The sequence below is a fragment of the Nelumbo lutea genome, chromosome 1 (genome assembly GCF_056320005.1).
Source record: "Nelumbo lutea isolate HS-2025 chromosome 1, American lotus-T2T, whole genome shotgun sequence".
Lineage (NCBI taxonomy): Eukaryota > Viridiplantae > Streptophyta > Magnoliopsida > Proteales > Nelumbonaceae > Nelumbo > Nelumbo lutea.
In genome coordinates this window covers 215,852,955-215,865,625 of record NC_142684.1, presented here as the reverse complement: position 1 = coordinate 215,865,625, position 12,671 = coordinate 215,852,955, and the positions used below count along the sequence as shown (strand labels likewise).

General features: G+C 43.2%; 1 protein-coding gene across 1 annotated transcript; it reads right to left on the bottom strand.

The window, feature by feature from the left end:
* Nucleotides 1-6,058: 6,058 nt before the first annotated feature.
* LOC148880951 (cellulose synthase-like protein D3) lies at nucleotides 6,059-12,440 on the bottom strand. The gene is made up of 4 exons (XM_088963087.1): nucleotides 11,945-12,440; nucleotides 10,537-11,457; nucleotides 8,423-9,230; nucleotides 6,059-8,219 (listed from the first exon to the last, which is right to left on the bottom strand). The coding sequence occupies exons 2-4, from the start codon at nucleotides 11,421-11,423 to the stop codon at nucleotides 6,471-6,473; spliced, it is 3,444 nt and encodes a 1,147-aa protein (XP_088819213.1). The 5' UTR covers nucleotides 11,424-11,457; nucleotides 11,945-12,440; the 3' UTR covers nucleotides 6,059-6,470.
* Between the last annotated feature and the right edge of the window lie 231 nt (nucleotides 12,441-12,671).

Sequence of the window (12,671 nt, the reverse complement as noted above, 5' to 3'; positions counted from 1 at the left end):
AAGCAGCTCGTACCCTATAGTGGCGTCAACGAGGTGGTCTATCCTCGGAAAAGGAAAACTATTCTTGGGGTAGGCTTGGTTAAGGTCTCCCAGATGAAGCCGATGTCAAGTATCTTTTCAACTTCCTCCTCTATGGCCTTCCAACATTCTGGTGCAAAGTTCCTCTTCTTTTGCCGAACTGGCCTAGAGATCAGGTCCACGTTCAACTAGTTCGGATAGGCTCTCAGGGGGAAGGTTGGACCCGATGCAGATTGTTTTACCGGGTTCATCCTCGTCTAGGGGGATCGAGACAAGGTCCTCGGCCGGATGGCCTCGGCTTGCTGGCTCCTCCCTGAGGTCGAGACCCTCTAGTGGCAGAGCTCCTTTATTCTTTCCCTTCAGTGTTGCCACATAGCATTGACAGGCGGCATGCTGGTCCCCATGAACGACCTCAATGCCACACTCGGTGGGGAACTTTAAGGCGAGGTGGTAGGAAGAAATGGCTGCCGGGAGTGCATGAAAGGTTGGCCTCCCCATGATGGCGTTATAGGGTGAGTCAATCTTCACGACTAGGAACTCTATCATCCTTGTCACCTGCTAAGGATCCGTCCCTACTGTGATTGGTAGGAAAATCTTGCCCTCTAGTTTGACGATGCTGGTGGGGCATCTACTGGTTGGAGGCGCTCCGGAGCTATCTTCATCTTTTCTAAAGCTTCATAGAAAAGGATGTCGGTTGAGGAGCCACCGTCTACAAGGATCCTTTTGACTACGAAGTTCGCAATGACGACCGAAGCCACCAATGCATCATCATGGGGGACTGCTACCCCTTTAGGAGGGGTTCTTGCTTCTGCTTCTTGGGGGCTGGTCCCTAGATGTTTAATTGCCTGGCATAGGCTTTGCGAGCCAAAGTCGAGGCTCCACCCGAGGCCGTGCCTCTCACTATGACACCGGTGACACATGTTGCTTGCTGGTGGTGCTGCTGCTATTGTTGAGAGAACGAAGCGCCAGCCTCGCCTCCGACGTACTATTTGAGGTGGCCCCGATGAATGAAGGACTCTATCTCATTTTTGAGATCGTAGTAGTCCTCAGTGTTGTGGCTTGTACCTTAGTGAAACTTGTAATACTTTTTAGGATTCCCCCGAAGGGGGTTCTTCTTCAACTTTTCAGGCCACTTCATAAATTTCTCCTACCCAATCTGCATCATGATTTGTGTGTGGGTGGAGTTGAGTGGTGTATATTGATTATAAGCCAAGGTTAGGGCCGAAGGCTTTCTGTTGTTGTTGTTGTTGTGGCTTTGGTCCCCATTTTTTCTCTTCTTCTCAGGGGCTTTGTCTCGGTGCTTCGCACCCCTCTCATGGGCATCCGTGGCCGAGGCCTCCTCAACCGCAATATACTTCTAGGCCCTTTATAGGAACTCCAGCTTCGTCTTCGGTTGGCTTTTGGCTACAGAGCATTTGAGGGTAGAAAAGGGGAGGAGCCCACTGATAGCGGCATGCATGGAGATCAGGGGGTCGATGTCACGGACCTCAAGTTCTTCTTTCTTGAAGCGGTCAATGTATGCTCGCAAGCTTTTCTCTCGCTTCTTCTTGACAGTCATCAGCGGGACAACTATCTTCTGGGGGTGCTGGCTGCTGACGAAGTACGCGAGGAACATGCTGGAGAATTGCTCACACGAGTTGATGGACCGAGGTGGGAGGCTTGAGAACCTCCGTTGAGCTGCCCTTGAAGGTTGCCTAGAAAGTTCGGCACGTGAAAGCGTCGGAGTACCCATATAGGATCATGAGTGCCCTGAAGCTTTCTAGGTGGTTGTCTGGGTCAGAATTTCCGTTGTATATCTCCAAGGCGGGAGCCTTGAAGTTTGGGGTAGAGGCTCGGTGATGATATTAGGAGAGAAGGCATCCATTCTCCCTTGGCAGGAGCTTTGTCCGATCGAGGTGTCGGTTCAGCCCTCTTTCACATATTTAAGCTTGGCTTTGATAGCTCTGAGCTCGGCTCGAAGTTTGGCGAACATGGGATCGGGCATGGCCTGCGTGCGATCCCGGTCTTTACGAACATGGTGGTGCTTGGCACGGACTCCGGAGTGATCGGAGTTGAGACCGCGTGCTTCGCATTTGGCGCGACGGTCATTAAGGATGTTCCAAAGGTCCAAAACGTGAGGGGAAGAGGCTCGACGCTGGCCCTCAGCCTTGGAATGGGCACTGGGGCGATCACGGTGCCCGCCTTCGTCCCTTGGATTGGCCCTTCGGTGTCAGTGATGCTACTCGGAGGGCTGATGACTATCCTCCGATCTCTCCGGATCCTCCTCCATTCGGCTGGAAGGTCTAAAGGTGCTGGAGTGTGGGTCGGCTGGGTGATTGCTGCCAGACTTTGAGGGCTTGGCCCGCTCCGCGTGGCTGAGGCTGGGGGCTGACTGCTGCCAAACTCTAAGGGCTCAGCCCGCTCCACGTGGCCAAGGCTGGGGGATGACTGGGTGGTGGACCCACGCCAACCTGGCTATGTTGACTCTCCGGTGGGGCGGTCACCTTGGGGATGATCTCCTGTTTGGGGGAAGTTCTGCTTGACTCGCTATGTCAAATATTCCAAGCGGTCGAGCAGGACCTAGAACTGTTCACTGGTGACAAGGTTTTGCGTATTCCTCATTCTTCGTACCGTGTTGATTGGTTGAAGCTTGGGGACTTGCTAACTTGCTATAGTTCTTTCGGGGAATGTATCAGTGTCGTTCCCACAGACAACGCCAATTGTTGGTGCTCGGAATAGCTGAGAACGACAAAGTAATTTTGCCCCTGGGCTCCGAAGGGTGGCCGAAGGCTTTGAGGATTAGGAGAGGTTGCTGCTGAGGTCGAGGTGTGTAGACCGAGGCAGGGTGGACTCCGAGTACACTAGAAGCCAAGGGTAGATGGCCGAAATGCTGCAAGGCAGAAACTCATCAGAGGTCTTGGGTGAGAACTCGAGGCAGAGTCTCCGACGGTCAAGTTAGTACAGAGTACGAAGGGAGAGTACCAGGATAGGATACTGGTAGGCAGTTCTAGAATAAAGTCACAACAACAGTTATTGCAATAGCCCTTACGACAATAGCTGTTGGCTTTGAGTTTTTTGTAACCCCTTTACCTGGAGGGGGGAGGGGTACCCCTATTTATACTTGAACTGCCTGGAGGTAGGTGGAGATGAACGCCTGAGATGGGAACCGTACGAGGGCCTGCAACGGGTGTGGCAGGGTCATATAAGCGCATCGCGATTGGCTCCATACAATGGGGGCAGGGCGATCCCTGCTATAGCGGATCTCGTTCTCCAATCTCACGCTCGTGGGCTGGGCCTCCCAGCCTCAAATGGGCTGGGTTGGGTCACCCCACATCACTAGTGTTTCAGGTATATATCATATTACGTTGCACATTTTTGCACCTCCGAGATGAGAGTTTATCTTGGCTCCTCTTGTCTCTGTTTATTTGTTTTTCATATTTCAAATCTAGCAAATGCAAGGAAAATTTTACTCAGACATTTCCTTAAGAAGATAAAAGATATGTAATTAATAATCGCGTAAATTCATCTGAGTACAACTCAACTGCGCTTAAAATCATGCATTGAGTCCTATGTCAATTGTGCTATTTTAATTGATTTTGGCGATCTGTTGACTGATCACGATGGGTTTGGCATTAGCAATCTGAAATTTGTTTTCTTATATTCTTCTGAAATATAATTCCAATTTTGCAAAGTTATTTACAGACTTGTTTGTCAGAAAAATTCAAATGTACCATAATTCCAATTTTGCAAAGTTATTTACAGACTTGTTTGCATCATCAAATTTAGGAGTGGTTTCAACATTTGTCAGAAAAATTAGAAAATAAAGATACAAGCATTTTTTTGAATATTTTTTCTTGCTTGACCATAAAAGGGGCAAAAATGGGTTTTTCTTTCCTAAAAAAACAAAAGAATCACATGCAATCAGATTTGCCGATTACCAATGAAGGGGGAAGTCTTTGTACGATAGCATTTACTAAAGAGTGGTGTGAAAAATCAAGGGAGGTTTAAGTCTTTTACAAAAAAAAAAAAAAAAAGAAAAAGCATAAGCCGAAATAAAAGCTATTCCATGCCCTACTTGAATCTTGACCATAAGCTTGGGGGAATGGAAAATGAAGCAGTTCATCCTTATTAATTCCACTAAGACAAATAAATTAAATGTAAACCTGAAGAGACTATAAGGTGCTCAGACTAAATGTAAACCTGAGGAGAGTATAAGGTGCATTGGACGGGTTCTAGTCAATAAGGGGTGTCAATGAACCGGTTTTGGGATTAGACGAAACGGATTGGATGGTCCAATAAGACATTGAAATATTGGATTGAATTGGATTAAATCTAATCCATTTATAATTTATAATGGATTTATATTAGACTTTGTCGGATTAAACCCATCTCTGATCCATGTGTAATGAATTTATATTGTAGTGGGTGGAGTTGGACCAATATCTGATCTATGACAGAAATCTACTAGCCAAGAGTGTCATACGCCCAGACCGAGATTAAAGGGTGTTTGGTTCCGTGGACATTCAATAAATTCTGCCACACAGATGAAACTTCAATAGTTTCTCTCTCTTACTCTTCTGTTGCTAAACTGTTGTGCACGCCAACAGTTTGTAGAAGTTATTTTTTAAGTGTATGTTTGACATCGATGCTACAGTTGCAACACCGTTTTTGTGTGGCTTAGAGCACAATTTTCTCAGAAAACGGAATCATTACTGTCAGGTAGGACATTTCTTAGAAAAACAATAACTTTTTCTATTTGGTACCATTGCTCCAGGAAATGATTTTAGCAATGATACCCATTATCCAGTGTCACATCACTACCTTATTGGCAGCAACAAGTTGAAGCTCCAGGGGACGCCAAATTTGACGTTGCTCCAAGCCATAGCTTCCCGATTTCCGAAGCATGGCTTGAAACATCATTTTTTATGGAAAAACAATTCCAAACAAATGTTCATTTACTGAAGCACCATTTTTTCCGATGTGACGCTGTTGCTCAAGGAAACGGCAACGATGCCAAACAACCCCTAAAGCTTTCACAAATAGACATTTTTCACTTTTATGTTGATGTGGAGCCTAATGGCACTTAGTTGTCATAAATGGTTGTACTTATTACATTTCTCGGTTTTACCAACAAATTAAGTACAAACATTTATTCAATAAACATAAACAGAACCAACCACATACTATTGGCCTGTTCGTTTCCTTTTTAACTCTTATCTCTTAAGAGGAATCTTTTAACTTATAGAGAAAAATGATTGTTCATTTCCTTTTATCTCTTAAGGTTCAATCATACAATTTTTTTTGTTTTTCAATGATAACCCCAAAAAAGGCAAACAAAAACTCTCATATATAGGGTCAAAATGGATATTTGTTCATTTTCAGAATTCAGAACAATATTCTCTGCATTAGAAAAAAAAGTTCACCAATACCAATATAATTCTTAATGTAATTATTGCACTTTCAAATATCAAATTTCAAAGCAAATAAACATGGACAGTCTCAAGCCCTGGGCTGAGCTTGAACTTCAACGGCACAGTGTGAAAGACCTCGCTACAGCCATGGCCGTAGCTGAGCAACTTGTCGATCTAAAGACACCTGATGAAGAAGGCCTAAAGCCATTCAACCCACGTACTATGAGTTTGAGTGGAAGAGATCAATAATCAGCCTCGACACAGGAAAGACCAATGCACGGTGACAAACCAAACAATTATCATGGGAAGAAGCCACAAAGAGCACAAAGCTATCAAGGCCACCGGTACACTGGGAGACTATGAATCCATCATAGCCAAATTTTCGTTTATCCCAATGAATCTTCAAGAGCCCATTGAATGGTGGGTAATGATATCCTATCATAGGATAGATGACATGTTATAGGGCCTAATTATATCTATGAATTCATCTCAATTTTTCATACGTTACGAAGGTTGTTTGATCTCTGTACCCATGAAAAACAAATAGTGCAAACCTAGCTGTACCACTGTTATTAGTTTTCTCAATGATCCATGGTTAATTTTACACCTATCTTGAAAATAAGAGCTCAAAAGTCAAACTAAAAGAGGGATTGAAAACTAATACAAGAGTATACCAATTTAAAGGAAGGATGAGGGAGAAGCTAGAAAATAACAGGAACAGTGAAGTAATACTCCATAAGCTAGTTTATGATGAATTTGATGGAGTAATCAGTCTAGTTTAACTTTAGATTCTATAGAATTACAAACGAATGAAAATAGACACATGTAACCCCTCCCTCTATCAACGGTAAGAATTTGGATACATATGAGAGAAATAAAGCGGAAAAAAAATCTGCATTCTCTCAAAAGCCACAGCCACCCCGGTCACCCCTAAAAATTGAAACTGGAGATCACTTGTGAAGATACAAGGACCCCTAGTACAGTCACCATGATTTACATCCGGGGAAAAGAATTCGATAAAAAAAGATTGAAGCTGGATTTACCTTAAAAATGAATGATCCGTTATGGGAATTGGAATGAACCTCCGATCTCAGTACTATTAGACGGGGGATTAATTGCCACCCAGAGGAGGGAGATGGTGATGGCAATCAGGCCTGACCAGACAAACACAATGGTGGGTGTCCTTCCCCTTCTTCCCATCAACCCTTTGGCAAAGGGGTAGAGATGTACCAGGACCCAGAAGCTGAAGAATACTCCACCTAGAAGACGGCTCCACTGCGGTAAAGTACTGTATATGGTCCGGCTTACCCCAACTGCAATTGCAATCAAGTTGGTCATCATTATAGTGATCGGTGGAATCATCAAGGATGTCCACTTAACAATGTATAAGTCAGCAAACTCATCATCCTCATCCTCCCCGGCTGACTTGGATGTTAGAGTGAAGGAGATCTCTATCCCTGCAATGACTTTCAATAACCCTTGAAGCACAGCAGCAAGATGAGCACTTGTGCCTCCTATCAACCAAAACTGTTCATTCCGCCACCACTCTTCTAGCTCAATACCTGACCACCGGATTTCAAGGATGGCCAGCATACAGAGGGTCAAAGTGATGAGGAGGAGATAGACAAGGAAGGTAACATTAAGGCTCTGGACAATGAACTGGCCAGAGAAGAGAGAGAGTGCTGGGAGGAAGCAGTACACAATGAGGAAGATGGAGGTAAATGGATAAATTCCGACATTAAGGTATGCAATCCGCTGCAAGAACTTCATCTTTGAGCTGGCAAAGATGGCATTGTTGCGAGAGAAGAAGATCTCAACAGAGCCAGTAGCCCAACGAAGCACCTGGTGTAGTCTATCAGTAAGATTAATAGGAGCAGTCCCACGGAAGGCATCACGCTTGGTGACACAATAAACAGATTTCCATCCTCTATTGTGCATCCTATACCCTGTGACCACATCTTCTGTCACAGATCCATAAATCCATCCAACACGCTGGCCCCACTCAGTCTTATCCTCATACCAACAGGAGATTACACTAATGGCCTCTGCAACTGTTGATGCATCAAGAAGTTCACGGGGAATGGTGAGAGCACCTGGTTTGCGTCCATACTTAACTGCTGGATGATCAGCAAGGGGACGGCCCTGGTACTCTGCAACAGGGATTGAATCAATAAGGAAATTTGAATTGCCAAACTTCTTAGGGAAGAAAGACATGTTCATGTCATCATCATCGTCTCCCATTCTAAGGGCCTGGTGTTCTTCAGGGATAGAGGAAACCACTCGCTTGCGACGAGCAAAACAACAACTGCAGCAACCAGGGTGTTCTTTTGATCGGGGAGGGTCAAAACCGTAGAGGGCTATCCTGCGAAAGAGGCATCCAGTTCCAACATACACAGGACCCTGAAGACCATCAAGTGCTCGCATGTTGACATCAAAAAAGACAGTGTTGTTGTTGGCATAACGATCTGAGGGGTCAATACCCTCGAATCTCTGGGGGAACTGGACATAACAAATTCGGTCACCACCACGGTCCATCATGAAGCACATACCTTCCCTCATTGCCTGGGAATTGTAGATGTAATGGTCACAGTCAAGATTGAGAATGAAGGGGCCATTGGACATTATGGCAGAGGCTCGAACAAGGGCATTCATGGCCCCAGCCTTCTTGTTGTGATCATAGCCAGGACGTTTCTCACGGGAAACATAGACAAATAAGGGGAGACGGATGTCAACATCAGTGAAGTCAAGGAGCTTAGTATCATCAGCAGTAGTGCCCTTTAATGGTTCATCACTGGGTGGTTTCAACATTACCTGCAGTTGATAAAATCATGTTTAGTTCCATTTTAACTTGTTCTCCTGTTTCAAAAAAAAAAAACAAAAAAATAAAGAAAAAGGAAAACAATAAGAATAAGAAGGTAAATTCCAAAAATCATTACATTCAACCAATCTTAACTATGTGCTTGATCTCATCTCTAAGCAAAAAAGGTAAAAGGTTGATTTAAGAATATAGTTACCTGTATGATTCCAGCGTGATCACCCTTGGAGTGCTCAGATGCTGGAACCAACCAAGTGCCAGGCCAGTGAGTTCCATCGGCCATCCAAGTAGCTTTTGGAATCTTCACACTTTCTACAGGTTCATCACCTGCATTCTGTCTCTGGAGCTTCATGGCTTTAATCTCCTCTCTAGCATGATAGGCATCAGAACGGCGTCTGATAGCATCTGGCAAGCCATTGATCCGGACTTTGAACTCATCATACTCACGCTTTACCCGTCTACGGTCCTTGACAAAATCTGAGCGTACCTTGTTTTTGTAAGGATCTCTTTTCTGATTGAAATAAGACTCTGGGTTTCTAGGTTCAATATTATGCTTCCGGCAGAATGGGACCCACAAGTTGGCAAAACTTGCAGCTTCAGCCATGGCCTCAAAGGTCAGAAGGGCACCACCATCATCAGAAACATAGCAAGCTAGCTTTTCAACAGGGTAATCAGCAGCAAGAATAGAAAGAATAGTGTTTGCAGTGACAAGAGGTGGTTCTTTCTCTGGATCAGCAGTAGAAACAAAGACATCTGTACCTGGGAGATCAGATTTTCCAGTGGGGTTGTTAGGGCTTGGTGTTTCAAACTTATCTTTGAGTATAGCAAGGTCAGTAGATCGGTTAACAGGGAAGAACTTGGGTAGCTGATCAAGCAGCCAGGAAAAGGCAAACCAAATCTCACAGACAACAGACATCCCCCATAGCCAGATTGCTTCACTGTTTGGATGCCTAATCCTCCATGCAAGAAACAGGCCAAGGGCAGCCATCCGAACAAAAATTAGGAGCCTGTGACCAAAGAAACAATGTATGATGCATCAGCATGATTAACATAGGACAGGAAAAAAATGGCCATACTGCCATACTGCATAATTGTGCTGGGTCTGGGTGGCATGAAGCCATGAATAAGAAATTTATTAAGCTAAATTATTCTGTATAGATTAGTTCATTCAATTCTACCTGAAGGTGCAGGGCCATATTAGCATAAAAAATTATATCAATAGAATGCAAAACCAAATGGTCCTTGTGCAACTATTCAACCACAGAAACCCACTTCAAATCTTCTAGTTTTTTTTAATGGTTAATTTTTAAATTTTATTAATATGTGAAAAAAAGAAAAATCTCCTTTCTAACAATGTGAAGTATATTGGGTGGAAAAAGTTCAAGGTGTGCAATGACCTCCAAAGATATGCTGTACCACATTTTATCCTTTTCAACCAATCATTAATACACTTTGTCCTACTTTACCTAATATGGGTTATAAAGCCGTAAAATACAAGTAGGACTCATTGACATGGCAACATGAAATAGTAAATATGCAATTGATATTTAGTAGAACCAAAAGGATTTTTTGAGAGAAAAAAATGCCATTGAAGTTTCCTCAACACAGATTACACCCTGTTCTCCTCAGATGATAATCAAGACAGTATCTCAAGATTTTTTCATTGAACCTGCACATGGAAGAAGTAGAGAGAACACCGAGATTTTGGAAATACAGTCTTGCAATCATAACAAATGGAGCCAATTGTCCTATATGGGTAAGGTACTCATCAAGGTGATGAGCAACTTTTCTTATACAGCAAATTTGAGAGAAAATTGGCAACTGGTTAATTTGAACCACCAATTTATTTATAGAACAGTGGAGATGCAATGATGTCCAGCCTGCGAATGCAACCAGATTCTCCATTTCTACTTCTTTTTCACCAAGAACTACCAGCCAATCACGTAAACAATAGGATAGAAAGAAACAGTGGAGACTCCCAAACTTGAAGGTATTAGCAATTGTCCAATGTTGGTTCCAGCAATCTGGGGTCTTGAGAGAGGTAGAACCGTATATGGTCCTGACCTTTGGCATTTGTTTTCCACAAAGTGGCTGCACTCTGACTCAAACCCACGCTCTCACACTTGCCACCCAGGATTTTACGAAAATATTATTTGATTCAGGTACTATGCAATGATGCAAGTCTTTATTGTATATCGTCATTCAAAAAAAAAAAAAACAGAAAGAAAAAAAAAGAAAACATATAAAGAAACAATAATAGAAAAGAACTTGTCCTAGTGCAGTAACAGGAAAGGATCTGGAAAGAGTAACTACCTATAGGGACTGAGAATGGCAGCAGGAATTTTCAATTTGCGAGTAAGAGGCCTCCATGGTTTGTTCATCAGCTCAGAAGGCTGAGCAACCTCATCATCTTTCTCATTCCCAAAAGCTCCATCCTGCGGCCATATGGCATTTCCATATCCATAGGTTCCCTTAGTTTCAAACAGCCACCTGTTGTGATCGAAGTCTGTTGTCTGGCTTCTCATCAACACTGACTTAGTTGATTTCATCAAAGACAACCTCCTCTCCATCTTTGACATCCCAGGTGGTGGCGGCAGCTGTGGAATTGAACCTCCGTTATCCATGGCTATCTCATCCAAGTTGGTTTCCTTGTAGGGATCCTTACAGCCAGGGCATATTCCACCACCCATCTTAACAGCATCAATATAGCAATCTCTACAGATCTTGAAATCACATTCGCAGGGAAGGATATCCACTCCACGCTCATCACTCATTGCCTTTCCATCACAACCTGGTATAGTGCAGGAAGAACCCTTGGCACCAGCCATCTGAGGATGACTTGCTTCAGAATCAATCACTTTGTCCATAAGATGAGCTCGAGTAACAGTGTTGAAACCACCGGTAAAAATAGAATTTGACACATATTGCTCTTCAACCTTTTGTGAGATAGATGGATCCATGGAGATCTCCATGGGCTGGTTATCGGGAGTTGGTGGTATGTGCACCGTATAGTTCGTGTATTCACCACTGCCAAGTTTACTATCAAGATCCTCCCTAGAGTAGCTCACATACCGACCGGAAGAAGTTCTCCTGCCAAAGGTCACAGTCGGAGTAAATGGACGCCTACCTTGCCGTGCATCAAAATCGTCAGACGATTGCGATAAGTTTGATCGGCTTGCTTTGAATGATTTTGACGCCATATCGACACACTACTAGATACTTGTCCACCAAATCCTGAAATTTCACCAACGAAAATAGGAAACAACAGTAAACGGCCCTTTCGTTGCAGAAACCAGATAAAAAGCTCAAAGCAGTTCAAAACTTGTGTATCCTCAAAACACCTGTTTCAAATCGTTCAGATGAATACTTTAAAGGAAAACTACAAATCTTCAAATATTTCTTTAGTGCAAAAAAAAAAAAAAGAGAGAGAGAGAGAGAAAGCAAACTCTGCAGAAAGCAGTTCATACGACTCAAATTAAAACTCACAGGAAGCCAAAAGAATAAAAAATCCAACAAAACTACATAGCTTTAACGTTCAAATCTTATAAGAATTCAAAACTATCGATTTGGACTTATTGAATGCTTCAAACAAAAAGGTAGACAATTCAGCTGAAATGTTAAATCTTTTCAGATAGCCGATTTACCTGAAATCTCTACCCGATAAGCCAGTAGAGATTATATCCAACCCAACACAATAAGAATTAGGGTTCTAAAGCATTACCTCTTATGATAATGAGATGCCGCCCGATCCTTCAAAGCTTTGGAGGGTAGGTCTGACACCTTCAAAATGGATTAAACGATGTACCCCATCCGTCTGAAGAATTAATGGCGACAAAAAAACTACGGAGAGACCAAGTCCTTCACAAAGGTCCAACTTCAAATACTTAAACACGCCATTCCGAAAGCTTCTTTTCTAATCCTCTTTATTATTAATTGAAAACAGACATTTAGTATTTAGAACTCGTCTAAGCTAAACTAAAACCATCAACAAAACAATTAAACAACCAGACAAAATCTTCCTCGAAGATCGTCAACTACCCCACCCAACAAAACCCTAACACAACACAGGGAAAAATCTCAGATCTTGGAAGCTGTTTGTAGAGTTCTTGCCTTCGACATCGAGTAGCAGAGACCTTTCGGACAAGAAGGAAATTTTCTAAAATATTTCCTCCTTTTATTAGCGGTCTCTTTACATTACATTCGCTGGATCGAAGGGGAGTAGGAAAAGCCGGGATTTCGGCTTTAAATAGGGGGTAGGATAATCGAGTGGAGGGCCATGACGCGTGGCGACTTGCGATAATGAATTTTGCTGATGTGGCTTTGCTAATTGTGTGCTGTCGTCTTGCTGTACGAACCACACTTGGTTCGTTGAAAGTTCAATTTTAGTTCCCCAGGATGCCCCTGGTTTTTCTGAAAATTATTCAAAATAAACGCTTGGGGTTTATCGG

Coding starts and splice junctions, on each gene's coding strand:
- LOC148880951 (XM_088963087.1), bottom strand. CDS start 11,423: ATGGCGTCAAAATCATTCAAAGCAAGCCGATCAAACTTATCGCAATCG. Junction 9,231..10,536: donor GCCATTCTCAGTCCCTATAG/GTAGTTACTCTT, acceptor CTTTGGTCACAG/GCTCCTAATTTTTGTTCGGA. Junction 8,220..8,422: donor ATCACGCTGGAATCATACAG/GTAACTATATTC, acceptor TATCAACTGCAG/GTAATGTTGAAACCACCCAG.